This window comes from Rhodamnia argentea, chromosome 3 (genome assembly GCF_020921035.1).
Source record: "Rhodamnia argentea isolate NSW1041297 chromosome 3, ASM2092103v1, whole genome shotgun sequence".
Taxonomy (NCBI): domain Eukaryota; kingdom Viridiplantae; phylum Streptophyta; class Magnoliopsida; order Myrtales; family Myrtaceae; genus Rhodamnia; species Rhodamnia argentea.
In genome coordinates this window covers 6,340,679-6,358,793 of record NC_063152.1, presented here as the reverse complement: position 1 = coordinate 6,358,793, position 18,115 = coordinate 6,340,679, and the positions used below count along the sequence as shown (strand labels likewise).

General features: G+C 42.3%; 2 protein-coding genes across 2 annotated transcripts; one reads left to right on the top strand and one right to left on the bottom strand.

The window, feature by feature from the left end:
• Window positions 1-7,092: 7,092 nt before the first annotated feature.
• On the bottom strand, window positions 7,093-14,235 carry LOC115727426 (G-type lectin S-receptor-like serine/threonine-protein kinase At1g61370). Its single transcript, XM_048276274.1, has 9 exons — window positions 12,829-14,235; window positions 12,648-12,755; window positions 12,387-12,550; window positions 12,093-12,303; window positions 11,749-11,986; window positions 11,511-11,661; window positions 11,136-11,426; window positions 7,511-7,673; window positions 7,093-7,376 (listed from the first exon to the last, which is right to left on the bottom strand). The coding sequence occupies exons 1-9, from the start codon at window positions 14,120-14,122 to the stop codon at window positions 7,093-7,095; spliced, it is 2,904 nt and encodes a 967-aa protein (XP_048132231.1). The 5' UTR covers window positions 14,123-14,235.
• A 506-nt stretch (window positions 14,236-14,741) lies between these two features.
• On the top strand, window positions 14,742-15,599 carry LOC115727427 (G-type lectin S-receptor-like serine/threonine-protein kinase SD1-13). The gene is made up of 3 exons (XM_030657646.1): window positions 14,742-14,830; window positions 14,933-15,083; window positions 15,157-15,599. The coding sequence occupies exons 1-3, from the start codon at window positions 14,742-14,744 to the stop codon at window positions 15,457-15,459; spliced, it is 543 nt and encodes a 180-aa protein (XP_030513506.1). The 3' UTR covers window positions 15,460-15,599.
• The last annotated feature ends 2,516 nt before the right edge of the window (window positions 15,600-18,115 follow it).

The following is an 18,115-nucleotide window of genomic DNA, read 5'->3' as shown; positions in this document are numbered from 1 at the left end:
ACATGACCAAATCAATTGCAGAGGACATATGTCTCCTGAATATGCCATTGGAGGGATATTTTCTGAGAAATCAGACGTCTATAGCTTCGGTGTGTTGCTACTTGAGATTGTCTCTGGCAAAAAGAACACGAGCTTACACTACCAAGGCCAGCATTTCAATCTTCTTTCTTATGTAAGTGCAAGGAATACATTTTCGAGTGATATTCTGTAAATCTTTTCGGCTATGTATGTGCCCTATGAGCTCTAATTCTTACAGGCATGGCAGTTGAGGAGCAAAGATACTAGACTAGACCTAACAGATGAAGCAATTGTTAATACTTGTTCGCCATCAGAAGCGATGAGATGCATTCAGGTCGGGCTTCTGTGTGTGCAGGACCACACGAATGACCGACCGACCCAACATGTTATCTGTAGTCCTGATGCTGAGCGGTGAGTCAGAACTTCCTCAGCCAAGAACGCCTACATTCACCTTCAAAAGTGAAATGCCGAGTCACGATATCAAGTTGCAGTGGGAATGCATCTTGTCCACGAACACCATCACGAATTCTGTGGTCGAAGGAAGATGATGATCAACATTTTTTCTTTATTGTTTTTTTGCACTTGTAATGTTCTGTGCCAAAAGGTCGTTACTCACTCAATTTGAGAGTCCTAAAACTTTAACACAGATCGGAATTCTGCATTGTTATTGTCACATAGATTTTGCAATATGAACGTGTACTTCATGACAGGCAACTTACAAATCTCTGACAGGAAATGGGATTCATTGAACAAAGGTAATTATTAACTCCGGCCAAAACAAAGACATAGTTACTAGCTCAGAAGTTTAAATACGTCCACAAAATTTTGGCCTCTTTCAAATTGAGTTAGCGAGGAGTCGCGTTCAGTGTTCATAAGCTCATAAGATGACAGTATTCAAGTGAAACTCTGAGAAACAGTTGACCTGTATATTTCGAATAAGCATGCCCAGGTTATTTGGTGTGGCATTTTCTGTACCTGTCATCAGTTTTTTTCCCCCTTGACAGGGACTTGATAAAAGACTAAGCAACTTCTGGAAGGTTACATGCGAATGACTAACCTTTCGAAAGACGTTCAGCTATTTCAGATTCTAAGCTTGACATAGGTTAAAAAATGAATTCTAAAGTTGGCAGGATTGCAAGGTCTTAAGAAAACATTATCATCTCTAGGCCTTGGAGCCTTTTCGTAATCTACAATTGACTTTTGAGCGCCATGTGTTGTTTGACTGTACTCCAGGATTTTTCTAGGAAAAAGCAGAACCATAATCTAGTCTTTAACTAAACAATACTGATCAATGCAGCATCCTAGGACAAAACACTTCCTCCGGCTAGCTGGATTATAAAACTTCTCTGCTAGAAGAAATCCATCCATGAGGTTACTACTCGCCACAAGGCTTGGTATCTCAATTGAAATCCTTTCCCTAGAGTCATGCATAGAGATCATGAGGTGAGCTGTGACGTCCCAGGGCGTCACTTACTTAGGACGTACTTGCCTTTAATCTGATATTACATATAATATTTGGTGTATGCGGAATACTATGTATACAAACAAATCAGGCCATCAAACTAGTGCATTCAACGGATAGACACGCCCGCCTAGAAGGTATAGCCTTATAAGGTTCACTAACTCGTGATACAAACATTCACATATAACACATAAAACAAACACACATATTACCACAATAACTGATTTCATTTATATAGATAACCAGTCAATTACATCTTCTTTAGCAAAGGACAACAGCTGGGAGTCTACAAAAGGTTACTACTCCCGATCCATAAACTCATCATCCATTGTGATGCCCTGGATTTTGAATGCTAAGACAAGACATTAAATGAAGTGGGGCCACTCTTATCTTTTTCTCTTGGTCAAAGGCGGTAGCCCTCATCCCTTCTTCTTCTTCTCTCTCTCTCACTCTCGCTCTCTCTCTGTTTTCTGTCGTTCCTCTCCCCTGCACCGACTCCATCATCTTCTTCACTCTTCTTTCAGCTTCTGCCGTGCCACACCCCTCCCCCAACGACACCGAGCACCATCCTCAGTCACCACACTATCTTACATCAGCACCACCACCATCGAACACCCATCGCCTCCGTCGCAGCAGCTCCCACAGACCCGAACATCTCTGTGCCCTGTTCTACGCCTATTGTTGCTTTGCTGGGGTTTCTGCTGCTGCAGCTACTCCGGGCACCTCCGGCCAGCTCAACCAGCCTTCGGCCACCCTCAGGCGTCTCACGAACCACCGCCACGAAGCCCCGATGCCGCTGGAGGCCCAGAACAACCCCGGCCAGCTTGCCCTGCACCAAGTCCCCTGTTTTGGCCTGCTGCAGCTTCTGTTCGCTGCTGCCCGAGCTCCCTCCGGCCACTGCGAACCACCTCCGACCATCCACTGACCTCCCTTGATGTTATCCAGCCATCACCCAGTCAAGCCGCCGCCATAGCACGCCGGAACAACCACGAACAGCCCTGCACAGTCCCGGTTCCCCTGTTTTTCCTGCATCTACTCCTCCGTTTTGTCTGTTGCTGCTGCTGCTTCTGTTTGCAGCTCACAGCCGCTACTCCGGGCACCCTCTGCCACCACCACCACCTCCTTCGACTTCTCTCAGACCTCCACCAGCCGTCCCCGTCGTCGTCTCGGCCGTTCACCGCCCCGAACAGTGAAGAACAGCCGCCTCAGCCCCTGCCCGTGCCTGCTCTGTTCTGTTCGTGAGTGCCCTGTTCGGGCCTGTTTCGTGGGCCAACGGCTGGGCAGTGGCCCTATCTGACCAGGGCCGTGTCCTGTAAAATGGGCCGAATGGGCCGGCCAAGTTGGCCGAGAGCCTAGGCCGTATGCCGGCTCCGTGGGCCAAGTTGGCCGAGTGCCCAGATCCGTGTGCCGAGACCACGGGCCAAGTGTCCGAGAATTGGAGCCCAAGTGGCCTAGTCCGTGGGCAAAGTTTCCGGGCCAAGTCTAAAGCTCATGCGAAGGGATTTTCAAGGATCGCCGCATCTAATTGACTGTGAGTCAACCTTTAATCCTTGGCTAAGTCGTTAATTACGTTTGGATTAGTTTAATTAGATTATTAGGGTATTTAGGTAGATTAATTAGAGCCGGTTTAGGCTAGAGACTCGGTTTAGGTTAAATGGCCCTAATTAATTAGGTAATTTGACTGTGGCTAGTTTGGACCGAATGATTGATTGATTGATCGGCCTTGCTTGATCACGAGCAAACAATAGGTCAAGGATGAGCGTATGATTGATTGACGATTTGGATTTAATTACGTACGATTGAATTGAATTCTTGTCATTGAATTATTTATCTACGCTCGATTATAATATATATAGATTAATTGATGAAATGCCTTGGCGGATAACTAGTCAAATTGATTGATTGGTTGGAGTTTGATCACTTGGTTTATGGATGCGAGGTCGCATGGATAACATGTGCATTTGTGTGATTACTCAAGAGTTTAGGCGTGTGAGCATATCGCGTGAGCATTTGACTAAATGCATATTATAAACTGGTTATTTGCTGAGTATGCTTGAGTGGTCACATGATGGATTATTCTTGGCAAGTTTGTACCATGCCAATCGTACAGAACCATACGACTTGTCGGATGCTCGTCGATCCGTGCCGTGCCGGTCGTACGGATCACATGGATTGTCGGATACCGATTGCGGCTTGTGATGGACCGAAGCCCCTATAGGGATTCTTGATAGTGCCGTGTTGTGCCGGTCGTACGAATCACACGGGCTATCAGATACCGTCGCCGAAAGTAAGGGACGAAACTTAGTCCCGCCGGTAGACACCGCCGGTCGTAGTGTAAAGTCACACCCGCCGTGTGCAATTGGGCTAGATGGCCGTTAATAATCGGACCACGTGTGGTATCTGTGTGTGCGATTGGCATGATATCTATGGGTTGTTATGTGTGGCATATTATGTTGAGTATTGCATACCCCGTGATTTTCAATAGGTGAGCTGCATGTGATTGGGATATTTATATATCAATATGTGATTGACTAATAGGACCCTCCGAGTGAATCAACGTCTTAGCCGGGCTTAGGCGTTGACTCACCGAGATTTATATCTCACCCCATCGTTGTTAAACTATTTTCGGGTCCTAAGTGATGGAGCTAGTAGCCCTTTGAAAAGGCGATAAGGATGAGAGTGACGTAGCCCTATTTGGAGTAGGTACGAAATTGATTCTACCCCGTCCCGAAGTATGGGACCAATTAGTGTGTCATTTCGGTTGACTCACGATGTAATTGTAAATAAAATCATATTTTTGAATTAATGCGTTTTCCTACTTGCCTATCCCTATTTTATATTTTTGTCCGGGAATATTATACGTTTCCGCATGCGTAGTTAATCTCATGGGTTGATAGCATGCCCGTGACGCTATCCTCTTAACCCGAGGGACGAGATGACGGGGATGCCACGCGCTCGAGGATCGGGGCGTGACATCCATCGATACCACCAACATAGCATGTCCTCTGCCCTTCTCCGCCATCCTTATTGGCTAGCTAAATCTAAAAAGATTACAACCAATGAGGGTCGGTTATAAGCTCAACAAGTAAAATGTCTAAAATGCCAGCTATCGGAATCGTCAATCACTGGATACATGCCAGATATCACATTCGGCATCTCCATATATAAACTTTCAGTCCATCCGACCTAGCCATATTAAGGTTATTCACAAACATAGCCACAAATAACAAGCCATAGATCAAATAATCGACCAACAAATGAAACAAAGGGTCACATAGAGGACTATCGATGCTAAACCTCATAAAACAACTCGAATTCAACCCCCTAGGCCTTCTCGGCCATCGATCCTTCACCACCCATCCGCAAATCATCACTTGTCGTACTAAATTAAACCATCAACTCAACCAATTCAGAACCAAACAAAGGCTACTCAAGCAATAGCGATTACATGCAAACCATTTATAAGTCCATCGTGCACTAATACCTCCAAAACCGAACATGTCCTCTCTTGGCCAAGCTATTCGTCACTCAATTTCAATGATCCGTCCTCCAAATTCACAAATCCGACACCAAGAGAACCTTATCTAGCTAGAATCTGTGACATGCAAACAAGTTTAGGGGTCGTTCGCGCCCACACTCCTACCTCGGGTCCTATGTGCCCGAACCATCAATACGTCGCCTTTTGCGATGATCCAACCACCAATCCAGTTCACCCAAGCCTCAAGGATATCTATTCTACTAGAATCTAAGACATGCAAACAGGATGGACAACCGATGATTGAAGAATTAGAAATTTTACTCGCCTCTTAACCTAACATGAAAACGATCCCGAACCACCGCGCTGCAAGCTCGAGCGCGACCTTCTCCTCTTTGGCACAAGCAAAACCAACAATCAAAGAAAAATTAGAGAGGGAGGTCGAGTCGGTGAGAGGAAGAGGGGGAGAGAGCTTTCGGCCAAGAGAAAGAGAGAGAGAGAGTAAGAGGGTTCTTGAGAGTTTTCATGAAGATTTCAAGCACCAACGGGAGGAGAGACAGAAATTGAGCATATTATAGTGGATGGAAGGTTGATTGCATGCTTGTCAAGTGTCCTCCATGCACAATCCCACTTGTCCTTCGGCTCACTAGGTGCAATTCCACTTGTTGCTCTAATTTCTCATATAATTAAACTTTATGAACCGAAAAAGGCACCCTCTTCCTTCTGTCAATATATTTTTGCGCCATCAACTAAAGTCCCAAAAGTACAATTTCCAATTCTTGTTCCCCACCTATCCAAGCACAAATTAACTATTCCGCTTGTAAACTTAATTTGGCAAAAAATTCAAGTCGTCACATGAGCATCATTAAACCCACGTTAAATTACACATGTTGGGCTGGCACGAATGATTGCATTATAAAACACGTATCCGATGTGGCATGGTTTGTCGGTCCATATAGGTCAGAACCATATTCATTCATAGGATATTAGAGATGGATAGCATAGATATGAGAGGTGACTTCTACACAACACTCTATAGCGCATGAGATTTTAGTATCTGCACTTTCAATTGCTGCAAGAAAAATTATCCTTGTCGTCCATCCGATGATCCTCTTTAAATCTCAATTGCATCTTTGGTTCGATAGAAAGTTGGTTGTAATGATTTTAAGTTTATCTAAGGTTAAGCAACAATTCACATTCAACCCGGGAACCGTCGGGAGCTGGCCTTGCTAGTTTGGTTGAAAGCCTAGGAACCGACCATGTTTGGTTCGGTCTTCAAATCAAGCCTTGACCTGTTTGTTTTGTCTAGGAATCAAACAGATCAAGCCGATTTTAATCAATTTTGAACAGGCTCCGATAAGGCGAGCCTATACATATTTTCTAGAAATTGCTTTGTTAACAATTTAACAACTCAAAAGGAAAAAGAAGACCAAAAAAAGCTAAAAACGAAGGGCTTACCAAGACAAAGTATGAACTCAAAATATAAATGAAAAAGGTAATTCATTTTCCATATACGAAAAACTAAAAAAAAAATGGAGGATAGGTTCCTCGTTTCACCCGGGAATTGGCCAATATGGTTCTAGGCAAGTTATAGGACGGACTAGTTCGATTTCCTGTGCTAGGTTTTTTAGGAACAGTTCCCCAATTTGGTTCCGGGTCCCGGGTTTGGAGCCAAACCACCCGGATCGTGTTTAATCCCAAGCTTATGAATAGCAACATAAAGTTTAGTTGAGAAAGAGTAACACTGCGCGGGAGAAAATGCAAAAGATGGGCCAGAAAGAAAAATAAATTTGAGTCTTTTTCATAGGGAGAATGCATAAATTGGCTTACCATACTCATAGCAAAGGCGAAGATCTGGTGAGTATACCCGACGAGCTTCTAGTATCTTGATGTATCAATAGGAATCTCATCTTTGTCATCTCCAAGTTTCTGATTTGGATCTATTGGACTTTAGGCCGGTCTACAACCACTCATTCCAGTCTCCTTAAGAAGATCAAGAACATATTTCCTTTGTGAAACTACAATTCCCTTTTTTGACCGAGCTACCTCCATTCCAAGGAAATACCTTAGAGTTCCCAAGTCCTTGATCTCAAATTCAGAAGCGAGACATTCTTTCGACTTGTTCATCTCAGCCATATCATTCCCGATGAGAATGATGTCCCACTATCAGAATTGCAACCTTCCCATCACGAGAATGCTTTACAAACATGGTATGATTAGCATGTCCTTGAACAAATCCTTGTTTCTTCATAGACTGAGAGAACTTGTCAAACCAGGCGCTCGATGACTGTTTTAGTCCATATAGTGACTTCTTCAATTTACAAACCTTCAATCCAAACCTTCCATCAAAGCCCGGGGGAAATCCATGTATACTTCTTTGTCCAAATCTCCATTCAGAAATGCATTCTTCACATCTAGTTGCTGTAGAAGCCAATCAAGGTTGGTTGCAAGTAATAGGAGCACTCTTATAGTGTCTAGTTTTGCAACTCGGGCGAAGGTCTCAAACTAATTAATGCCATAGTCCGGGTGAATCCTTTGGCAACCAAGCTTTATACCTTTCAAGGGACCCATTAGCTTTATACTTGGTTGCGAATACCCACTTGCATCCGCCATGGACTTTCCTTTAGGTAGATCCACCATATCCCACGTTCCATTTTCTTCTAGAGCCTTCGTCTCCCCAAGGATTGCTTCCTTCCACTCAGGAACTTGTAAAGCATCCTGCACATTTTTTGGAATCTCCACACAAGACAAGGTTGAGGTAAATGCACGAAAATTGGGTGAGAAGTTTTTGTAAGACACGTAAAGAGACGTAGGATGTTTGGTACAAGACCTAACTCCTTTCCGAATAACAATAGGTATGTCAAGTTCTTCAATAGACTCGTTCTTTTTTTTACTATGATCGGGTTGGACAAATTGAGTTGGAACATTGCCCGATGATTGTATGGAGTTCGGGTCATGCCCTGGTTCGGACTCATGCCACCTTGAGGGAGCAGAAGACTCATTTCTTTGAGTTTTGTCTCTTCTTGTGTAGACTTAAGCATAGGATGGGAGCTTAGTATTCTTGGTAGTAGTTTTACACCTATTATGCTCACAAGTAGGATGAGATGCCAAAACAGGTGGACCCGAATTTTTATTATTTGAAAAACATGATTCAAAATTAGGTATAAGAGTAGCGGGAACAAAATTTTCAGGAAGAGGATTTCAAGTTCTGCAAAACGAAAGGACTACGTGATAGTATTGTGCGAATCTGCACTTTCTTTCCCCTTGAAGAGAAGCTCCAAAAATAGATGTTAATTCAGAAAAGGTGACAAACATTTTTTTTTGGAAATCGTGTTAAAGCATTTATAACCTTTTTGGTTAGGTGCATAACCAAGATAACACACATTTTTTTGCTCTAGGATCGAGTTTGCCTCGATTTCTATCATGGATGTGAACAAAGGAGGTACAGCCACATAGGTTTAAGGTTAAGGCTGCAACAAGTCTAGAGGCTTGATAAGTCTTCTAAAAGATTATCGGGGATGTTTGAAACTTTAACACTCTGGAATGCATTTTATTGATAAGATATATGGACATAAGAAGAGCTTCACCCCATAGATGTGGGAACTTTAGTTGTGAAGAGTAGAGCTCCGGTTACTTCTAAAATATGCTTATTCTTCCTCTTTGCCTCCTCATTTTGTTGAGGGACAAGAACATTGATGCACAATTTCCTTTTCCCAGAAAAATTGTCCCAAAATTTTATTGAAATATTCTTTCCCATTGTTACACCTAAAAATCTGGATTTATACTTGAAATTGTGTTTGTATCATGGAGTAAATTTTTTTGAAAACAGACTCTACTTTAGATTTCTCTTTTAACAAGTCACGCAACTCACCCTTTTATGACCATCAATAAATGTAACAAATCATTTCTTTCTTAAGGGCATAGGAATTCTAGATGGATCCCAAACATCACTATGAATTAATGAGAATGTCAGCTTGTAGGTTTGAGAGGAAAAATTGATTCGATGATGTTTGGCTAATTCACAAAATTCACATTGAAATGAAAATGGACTTTTATTTGAAAACAACTTTGGGAAAAAGAACTTCAAATAAATTCGGATGACCTAGCCTATAATGCCATAACATAATATCATCATGCTTACAAATTGTAACAGAAACGGCTAACCTGAACTTGTCCACTTAAGCTTGTTCCATCTTCAAAGGAATAGAGTCCTCTCTCTAGCACGACCAATCGCACCCCCCCCAATCAATCGTTCTTCTCTCTCAAGTCCTGAAACTAGCAATGAGATAAGAAAAAATTAGCTCGACACTTTCGATAAGAGGTTATTTTACTAATGGACAGCAAGTTACAATATAACTTTGCGACATGATGAACATTATGAAGCGTGAGGGCAGGTGAGAGCTTGATGGATCCTTAACCAGCTATAGCAGAAAGTGAACCATCTACAATTGTGATTTTTTATTTTATTTCTTGCACACAGATTATAGGTGGAAAAGAGTTTTGAATAACCTGTCATATGATTGGTTGCTCTTGAATCAAGAATCCATGGCGTATTTTGGTGTGGATTTTCTATGAGGAAATTAGTAGAAAAATTATTATATTTACGGGCTAAAGAACAAGATGGATTTAAAGAAGGTTGTGGAGGTTGAAGGAGTTTGGACAGGTGCTCTAGGTGTTTCTTTGTGAATGGAACCGAATCTGACTTGATTTGCTCTTCCTCATTTATTGCTTGGAACGCACGACCATCACTACTGGTCCTTCTCTTCCAACCTTCCTTTTTCCAATTTTGCGGTTTCCCATGATTTTTCCAGTAGGTTTCTTTGGTATGCCATGGTTTCTTGCATTGTTCACAACATGGTTTCTTCGTCCTCTCTTCTTCAGAATCAAGTCCCCGAGCTACAAGTGCATAATTTTCAGATATAGAGTTCACATTGGCTTCCGAATCATGTAGCATGATTTGCCTCCGAGATTCTTCCCTTCTAACTTCAGAGAAAACCTGGCGAATGGATGTTAGAGGTTTTCGACCAAGGATTCTACTTCTTACCTCATCCAAGCTTCAATTGAGGCTTGCTGGAAATATGTATACTCTATCATTCTCTTCTCTCTTCGTTTGTCTCTTGCAATTAGCTGAATTTTCCCATGTATCATCATAGCAATGATCTAATTCCTGTCACAAGGTCACCATTTCATTGTAGTAAATAGTGACCTCATGATCTCCTTGCCTTGATTGCCATAACTTTGTCTTCAATTCAAAGATCCGGGAAGAGCTCTTCAAATCAGAATATGTTTCTCTCACATATCTTTAGTGATCGGAAGGAATAGGTTGGTTTTCCAATTGCTAACTCCATAAAATTGATCAGCCAAGCAATCACTAAGGAGTTCTCCGATCTCCAAGCCTTCCATTTTGGATCACTTTTTGCTGGTTCCTTCACCTTGCCTGTTGTCAAGTGGCCAAGCTTCCTTTTACCATCTATTGCAAGTTTCACCGATTGAGCCCATAAAATTGGCGGGTTTTCCAATTGCTGACTCCATAAATTGATCAGCCAGACAATCGCTAAGGAGTTTTCCAATCACCAAGCCTTCCATTTCGGATCACTTTTTGATGGTTCCTTCACCTTGCCTATCTAGTGGCCAAGCTTCCCTCTACCATCGATTGTTAGTTTCACCAATTGAGCTCACTCCAAATAATTTTGGCCATTCAATCGTTGAACTGTTAATAACAGGTTGGAGTTCTAGGAGAATTGCTCTCCGCTAATGCTCGATTGTCTAGAGAGATCAGTTGAATTTCTCTCTAGCACGACACTAGAATCGGCATCCCTAAAAGCTTCGGTCATTGCCGTTTTCACCATAGTAGGAAATGGATTCAAAACCTCCGCTCCGATACCATGTTGATTTCATAAAAGAAAAGTAATTTCTTTTATTTTTTATTCTCTAATTTTTATTGTAGAGAATATTACACATAAATAGAGTCTAGGACATCTAGGCTATAGAAAGGAAATAGAAGCAGAAAAGGAAAAGATTTCCTACTTTCTAATCTTGAGAATTCAGAAATAAAGGAAATAAAATAAATGAAGACAAAAAGTATCATATCCCAAGATTTTCTCCTGATTCCAAAGATTTTCTCCCATTCTTCGACAAAAAACAAAAGACAAAAAATGGTGATCATCATCTTCCATCGACCACAGAATTCGTGATGGTGGTCGTGGAGAAGATGCACTCCCGTTGTGACCTGATATCATGACTTGGAATTTTCCTTTTGAAGGTGAATGTCGGCGGTCTCGGCTGAGGAAGTTCTGATTCACCACTCAGCATCAGAACTACTGATGACATGTTGGGTCGGTCGGTGGCGTGGTCCTGCACAGAGAGAAGCCCGACCAGAATGCATCTCATCACTTCTGATGTCGAACAAGTATGAACAATTGCTTCATCTGTTAGGTCTAGTCCAGTGCCTTCGCTCCACAATTGCCATGCCTGTAAGAATTCGAGACCATAGGGTGCATAAATAGCCGAAAAGATTAATTGAAGATCACTCGAAACTGTATTCCTCGTACTTACATAGGAAAGAAGATTGAAATGATGGCCTTGGTAGTACATGCTCGTGTTCTTTTTGCCAGAGACGATCTCAAGTAGCAGCACACCGAAGCTATAGACGTCAGATTTCTCAGAAAATATCCCTCCCATGGCATATTCGGGTGACATATATCCTCTGCAGTTGCTTTGATCATGTTAATCACTCAAGGGATATAGTTTCCTTATTGAACTGATTTTTCAGCGGCAAGGATTGAAAACTTACAGTGTTCCAACAACTTTGTGAGTATTTAGCAAAACTTGGGTGCCTTCGAAGATCCGCGCCAGCCCAAAGTCCGAAATTTTTGGGTTCATTTTCTCATCCAAGAGAATATTGCTTGCCTTTAAATCTCGATGGATAACTCGAAGGTTAGACTCTCGATGGAGGTACTGAAGCCCACTTGCGATCCCTCGAATGATCCGGAATCGTATGTCCCAGTTGAGTTCTGCTTTCCTTCCTGAATCTAAGCAAGGAAGAAAGCGAAAAGAATTGGTAACTTGAGTTACTACAATGATATATGTTATTCTTATCAGCACAAGCATGACTTGAAGAGAGGGAGAGAGACCAACCAAAAAGAAAGGTATCTAAGCTTTTGTTTGACAAGTACTCATATACTAAAATTTTTTCTTCTCCTTCGATGCAGCAACCCATGAGTCTGACGAGATTTCGATGCTGAAGCTTTGATATTAGAATGATCTCATTCTTAAACTCCTCCATGCCTTGGCCTGAGCTACTGGAAAGTCTTTTGACAGCTATCTCCTTTCCATCATTCAGCTTTCCCTGTTTCCCAACTCGCAAAAGTATCAGCCCTGGGATAATATCATAAAATTTTACTAAACAAATATTTTAGACAAGGCTTTTACCTTATAAACGGGGCCAAACCCTCCTTGGCCAAGTTTGTTTGTTGCATCAAAGTTGTTTGTCACATGAAGTAAGTTACTAAAACTGAACATGGTCAATTCAGATGCATCATCTTGCTTCAGCTGATCTTTCCATGCATTTCCAAGTGACATTTCACCTGCTTTATCTTTGACATACGGTGAGTCAAGAGCCATAGGGATTCTGGTAACGATTCTAGAGTATGTTTAATGTGAAGTTAAGCGAAAGATTAGAATTATTGGTACCTCTTTTGCTAGCTCTCCACTTGCAGAGACTGAAAATAGCAGCTCCTATGGACACGATGCCAACCATGGTACTTACGCTGATGATAAGTTTTGTTTGTATTGACATGCCTGACATGAGAAAAGACTTGAAAGATACGTGATACTGTTCAAATGATACTCGTTGTAATGAAACCTCTTATACCTGTATTGTCATGTGCGACCCGAACATATACATCCTGCCCAGCTGTTGAAAACTCCTGCATATCCATCAGATCTTTAGCCCAGACCAAGCACCCTATCGTGCCGACATAAGAATAAGCCAAGCAAGAACAATTATTCAGGCACCAGCTTTGACATCCTCCTTCATCTCCAATGTCCAATAAGTATTCCGCAGAATCAGGCACTTTCATCCGGTTCATTTGCACAAAGACATCTTTCTTCACCTGCATCAAAGCCGACCTGCTTGTGTTCTTCTGACAATTCAATTCGGTTTCTCTGATGCACCCTCTGGTCCAATTCCTGCTGTTCCATTCTTCTTTGGATCTCGGCATAAACCCCTTTACACAACGGCAGATAGGAGAGTTTAGTGAGTTGCAGAAGCCAAAAGGTCCGCAAGTTCCATAAACTTCGCAACTGTTGCTTGGTGCCACCCAATTTGTCAACCAACTCTTGGATCCATAATCCCACGTTATTAAGGTTAGAACGCCTCCAGGTGAAATGAAGCCATAACCAAACAAAGAGTTGTTAGTAGCATCACTAGAGAAATAAGCAGTTCCCTGCTGAGGATCTTGCTGGAGAACGTACCCGCTGAAATATGAGGAGTCCATGTCTGGTATGCCGAGGAAAGTTGATTTATCCCATGGTCCACTTCTCCAATAAGGGCTCGAGCCATTCCAGGTGAAAAGTTGTGGCGGTGTCTCCCACGTAATCCCAGTGACAAAATATCCAGAAGATGGATAGTTGTCATTTTTCCAGGAAACTAAGTTCCGTCTCTCTCCGGTTCTGTTGTTTAGTCCTATCTCCATGTTTGGTAGAAGAGTATCAGTTGGATCATCAAAGCTTGCCCATATTTCAACAGAATTCCTGTCTTGTAGAACAAAGTTTCCACCATCTGAAAGCATTGCTGTGGTATTATTTGAGTGGACAGAAACATTGGTGGACCATACTATGTTCTGTCGCTCATCCACAAGCTTCAGATTCCCGTCGTTGCCTATTTTTAATTTTGCAGATTGATCTGAGTGGGCAAGCGGTGTATCCCTATTGGCAACCCAGACAATCTTGAATGGAGTCTTGCTCTTGTACCATATGCCCACATATTGATTTGCTGATCCATTAGGGGTGAAGAAGCCGAGCTCGAAGATTTGACCGGAGGAGACAAGAGTCTGGTTCTGGAAGAGTGGTTCGGTTGCAGTGATGTTAAAAACTGCAGTGCTCTGATGTGCCTGAAGAAGGAAGAAGATGACCAAGGAAGAGTAGAGACCAATCATAACTAGCATAGTAATCGTAATGGGTGAATGACCACCAAAAGGAAACCTAGTGCGTTCAGGCGTCGGTCCCTTGAGAATGTTACAAGGCTCCCAGTTCTTCGCTTTTCCTTTTTGCCTGCAGATTTGGAAGGAAGAAAAGATTTATGCAGTCCTGCCAACTTTAGAAGTCATTATCTTGAGTTAAGGCAAGCTTAGAATATGAAATGGCTCAAAGTCTTTCGAAAGATTAGTCAGTCCCATGCAACCTTCCAGAAGTTGCTTAGTCTTTTATCAAGTCCATGTCAAAGGGAAAATATGTTGTGACTGGTACAGAAAATGCCACACCAGCTAACGTGGGCACGATTATTCGAAATACAGGTCAACTGATTCGCAAAGGTTCACTTGAATACTAATATCTTATGAGCTTATGAACTCTGAACAAGACTTGTGACGCCTTGGAAATTCGGAATTTGTAAATTGCCCGGATTCAATAAAAAGAAGAAAATTGAATTTCAATCTGTGCAAATTTTGGATCGTAAGGACGTAAATGACGAATTTTGGACGATTCTCGAAATGTCGTTTGGTTTCGATTGGGTCTCGAAATCTCAGTCTCAGCGACTTAGGATTTTTAATCCTCTTGGATGAAAAGATGAACCCAAAAATTTCGGACTTTGGGCTGGCTCGAATGTTTGAGGGCCCTCGGATTTTGGTGAACACCCAGAAAATTGTTGGAACACTGTAAGCTCTCTAGGCCTATTTGAATTATCAGTTTATTGAGTCAATTTTTTCAAGCAGACTGAAATGATTGGTTTAACACAACGATGCTCTCTGTTTATGCAGTGGCTATATGTCTCCTGAGCATGCCATGGGCGGGATTCTTTCCGAAAGGTCCGATGTCTATAGCTTTGGAGTGTTGCTACTGGAGATCGTTAGTGGCAAAAAGAACACAGCCCTCTATGACCAGGGCCAACGTCTGAATCTCCTTTCCCTCGTAAGTCTCAAATTCCAACCTTAATCAGTATTTTAAGTTCCCTGCGATATCATGACAGTGTTCTCTCTTATAGGCGTGGCAATTATGGAGTGATGGAAAAGCATTCGACCTAACAGATGAAGCAATTGCTGTTAGCTCTCCATGGGAGGTAATAAGATGCATCCATGTTGGGCTTCTCTGTGTTCAGGACCATCCCACAAACAGACCAGACATGTCGAATGTGGTTCTGATGTTAAGTGGCGAGTCAGATCTGCCTCAGCCGAGACGGCCTATATTCACTTTCCAAGCCGAAATGCCAGATCGTTCTATTCCATTTCAGGAAGAAAGCATCTGGTCTGTTAACACTGTCACTGATACATTGGTCGAAGGAAGATGACGGCTATTTTTTTTCTTGATTTTTATTTTGCTTGCTTTGGAGATGATTTTGATGCTGTTTTCTAATATATTAGTGTTTATTCAATTCAAGTATGGCTTTAGTCCGCCCTGAACAAAAGGGTGAATGAACTGCTCCACTTTTTTTACATGAATTTTAGGCTGCAAAGTAGGGGTTTGAAATATATTCTTTTTTGACAGAACATAATCGACGCAGGAATTTTTCTGATTTGGAATAGCCAGAACTGTTGGTATCTTTGAGAAGAACTACCAAGTAATCACCACAGAACCCGTAGTGTTATGAAGGCATGATTTTCTGGTCTTTTGGACGAAAGACTCATTACCAAAGATAGACTAAGTTCCCACATAAGTAGCATGAGCATTGGCACAGCAAAAAGTACTTCCAGATAATTCATAGATACGATCTATCTTCTCCAGAATTGTTATTGAAGTTGTTGAATTGTGTCTCGAGTTTAAAATTGTTTACGGATAAGTACCGATTTGTTAAATCGGTTAATTAAAGGAAAACAAATCTCCGCATGGCGTGCAACGAAAAGGGGGCTCATGACTTGGACTTTCATGTGCTGCAAATTACTTTTGTTTTTTTTAATTAGATGAAAGGGGCGCAAATATATTTATATATTTTGTGGGCCCTACAAAGTCTAGGTTGAAAAGAAGACAAAAAAACGTGGTTTGTTTTAAAGTCTTCAACCAAGTTGCAGTCGCAAAAAAAGGAGGTAGAAGCCGCGCGCAATAGACTTTGCGAGAAGGACGGCACGAGAGAAAGAGAAGGACGACGCAGTGAAGTTCTCTTGATCGCGCGAAGGAGTCTGAACACAGAAAATTTGTGCGTGAGTTTTATGTATCCGATCAAGTTGTTTATTTGTAAACAGTTTGGGTTTGGGTATAATTTAGGTGCAGGAAACACGAGCGTATTGAGCGATTGTAAATCCGATTCTCCGATTATAGTGGATTATTCTTACTGGCTCTTCCGTGGATGTAGGTACCGATATTCGGACCGAACCACGTAATCTCTGGTGTCCTTTATTGTTCATCGTTATTTCTCCGGGCTTTTCACATTGATTTATTTGCAAGATCCGGGTTAGTTTCCGCGCGTTATATTACAACAATTGATATCAGAGCCAGGTTCGGATATTCTGGATTGTGATTTGGGGCTTTTTCTTGTCTGATTATTATCTGGATATCGTGTGATTGCAATTATGTCTAGAGTGAAAGCCGAAATTAAGAAGTTTAACGGGAGAAACAACTTTGGATTATGGAGCCTCAAGATGGAGGTGTTATTGACAACTCAAGGTTTAGCAAAAGCATTGGAGGGCAAGGCCGAAGTTGCCCAAACGATGACAGATGCTGAAAAGGATGTGGTAATGAGGAAAGCTAGAAGTTTAATCTCGTTGAATTTATCGTATGAAGTGTTAATAGAGGTAGGCGAGGAGAAGGATACCGCAGCATTGTGGGCAAAACTTCAAGCGCTTTATGTAACGAAGGGTTTGAACAATCCCTTATATATGTTGAAGAGGATGTTCCAGTTCGGATATGCTGAAGGTACGTCTATCAGAACCCATCTATATGAATTTAATAAACTTATGATGGATTGGAAGAATGTCGGTAAGACACTTGATGATGAAGAGCAGGGCATGATGTTGTTAGCTTCCCTACCAGAGTCATGGGAGCACTTTACCGATTCACTATTGCGGGGGCGTACTACGATTACCTTGGAAGAGGTAAAGTCCACCCTATTTTCTAAAGAGTGGCAGAGAAAGTTGCAAGATGACAGTCTAGCGCAAAATGTAGCGCGAGGACTAGTGATTCGGGGTAGAGAGCAACAACGGGGGTCCAGTAGCGGCAGAGGTAAAAGCATATCTAAGTTACGCCATAGAAAGTCCAAGGGACACGTGAAGTGCTTTGAGTGTCACGAAAAGGGGCATATCGGGAGAGATTGTCCAAAGTTGACAAACAGAGGTGATAAGCAGAAAGCCACAACCAGTGTGGCAAACGTTCTTGAAGAGAGCACTAGTGATGCAGAGGCTGTCTTGTGTGTGACTGCAGGTTCGTCGGGAGATAAATGGATGCTAGATTTAGGGTGTTCTTATCATATGACACCTCATAGGAACCGGTTTACTACTTACCGGACTGCGGATGGTGGTAGAGTTCCGTTGGGAAATAACGCAGCCTGCAAAGTTGTAGGGATAGGGACGGTTTGGACTCGGATGCACGATGGCGTGGTGCGCACATCGACGGACGTGAGGCATGTACCGGAGCTCAAGAAGAACCTTATTTCTCTGGGGACACTCGATGATATCAGGTGTAAGTACACCACTGAAGGTGGAGTGCTAAAGATCTCTCGAGGTGCTATGATAGTGATGAAAGGGAAGAAAGTGAGTTCTCTCTATCATCTATTGGGAGAGATCGTGACGGGAGTTGCTGCAGTTTCATCGGGTGAGTCGGATCCTGATTTAACTCATTTATGACATATGCATCTAGGGCACATGAGTGAGGCAAGTATGACGATGTTGAGTGATAGGGGGTTGTTAAAGGGTCAAAAGACAAGTAAGTTAGACTTATGTGAGCACCGCATCTTTGGGAAGCAGCGCAGGATTAATTTTGCTACAGGTATTTATTCGACCAAGCAACCGGTAGAA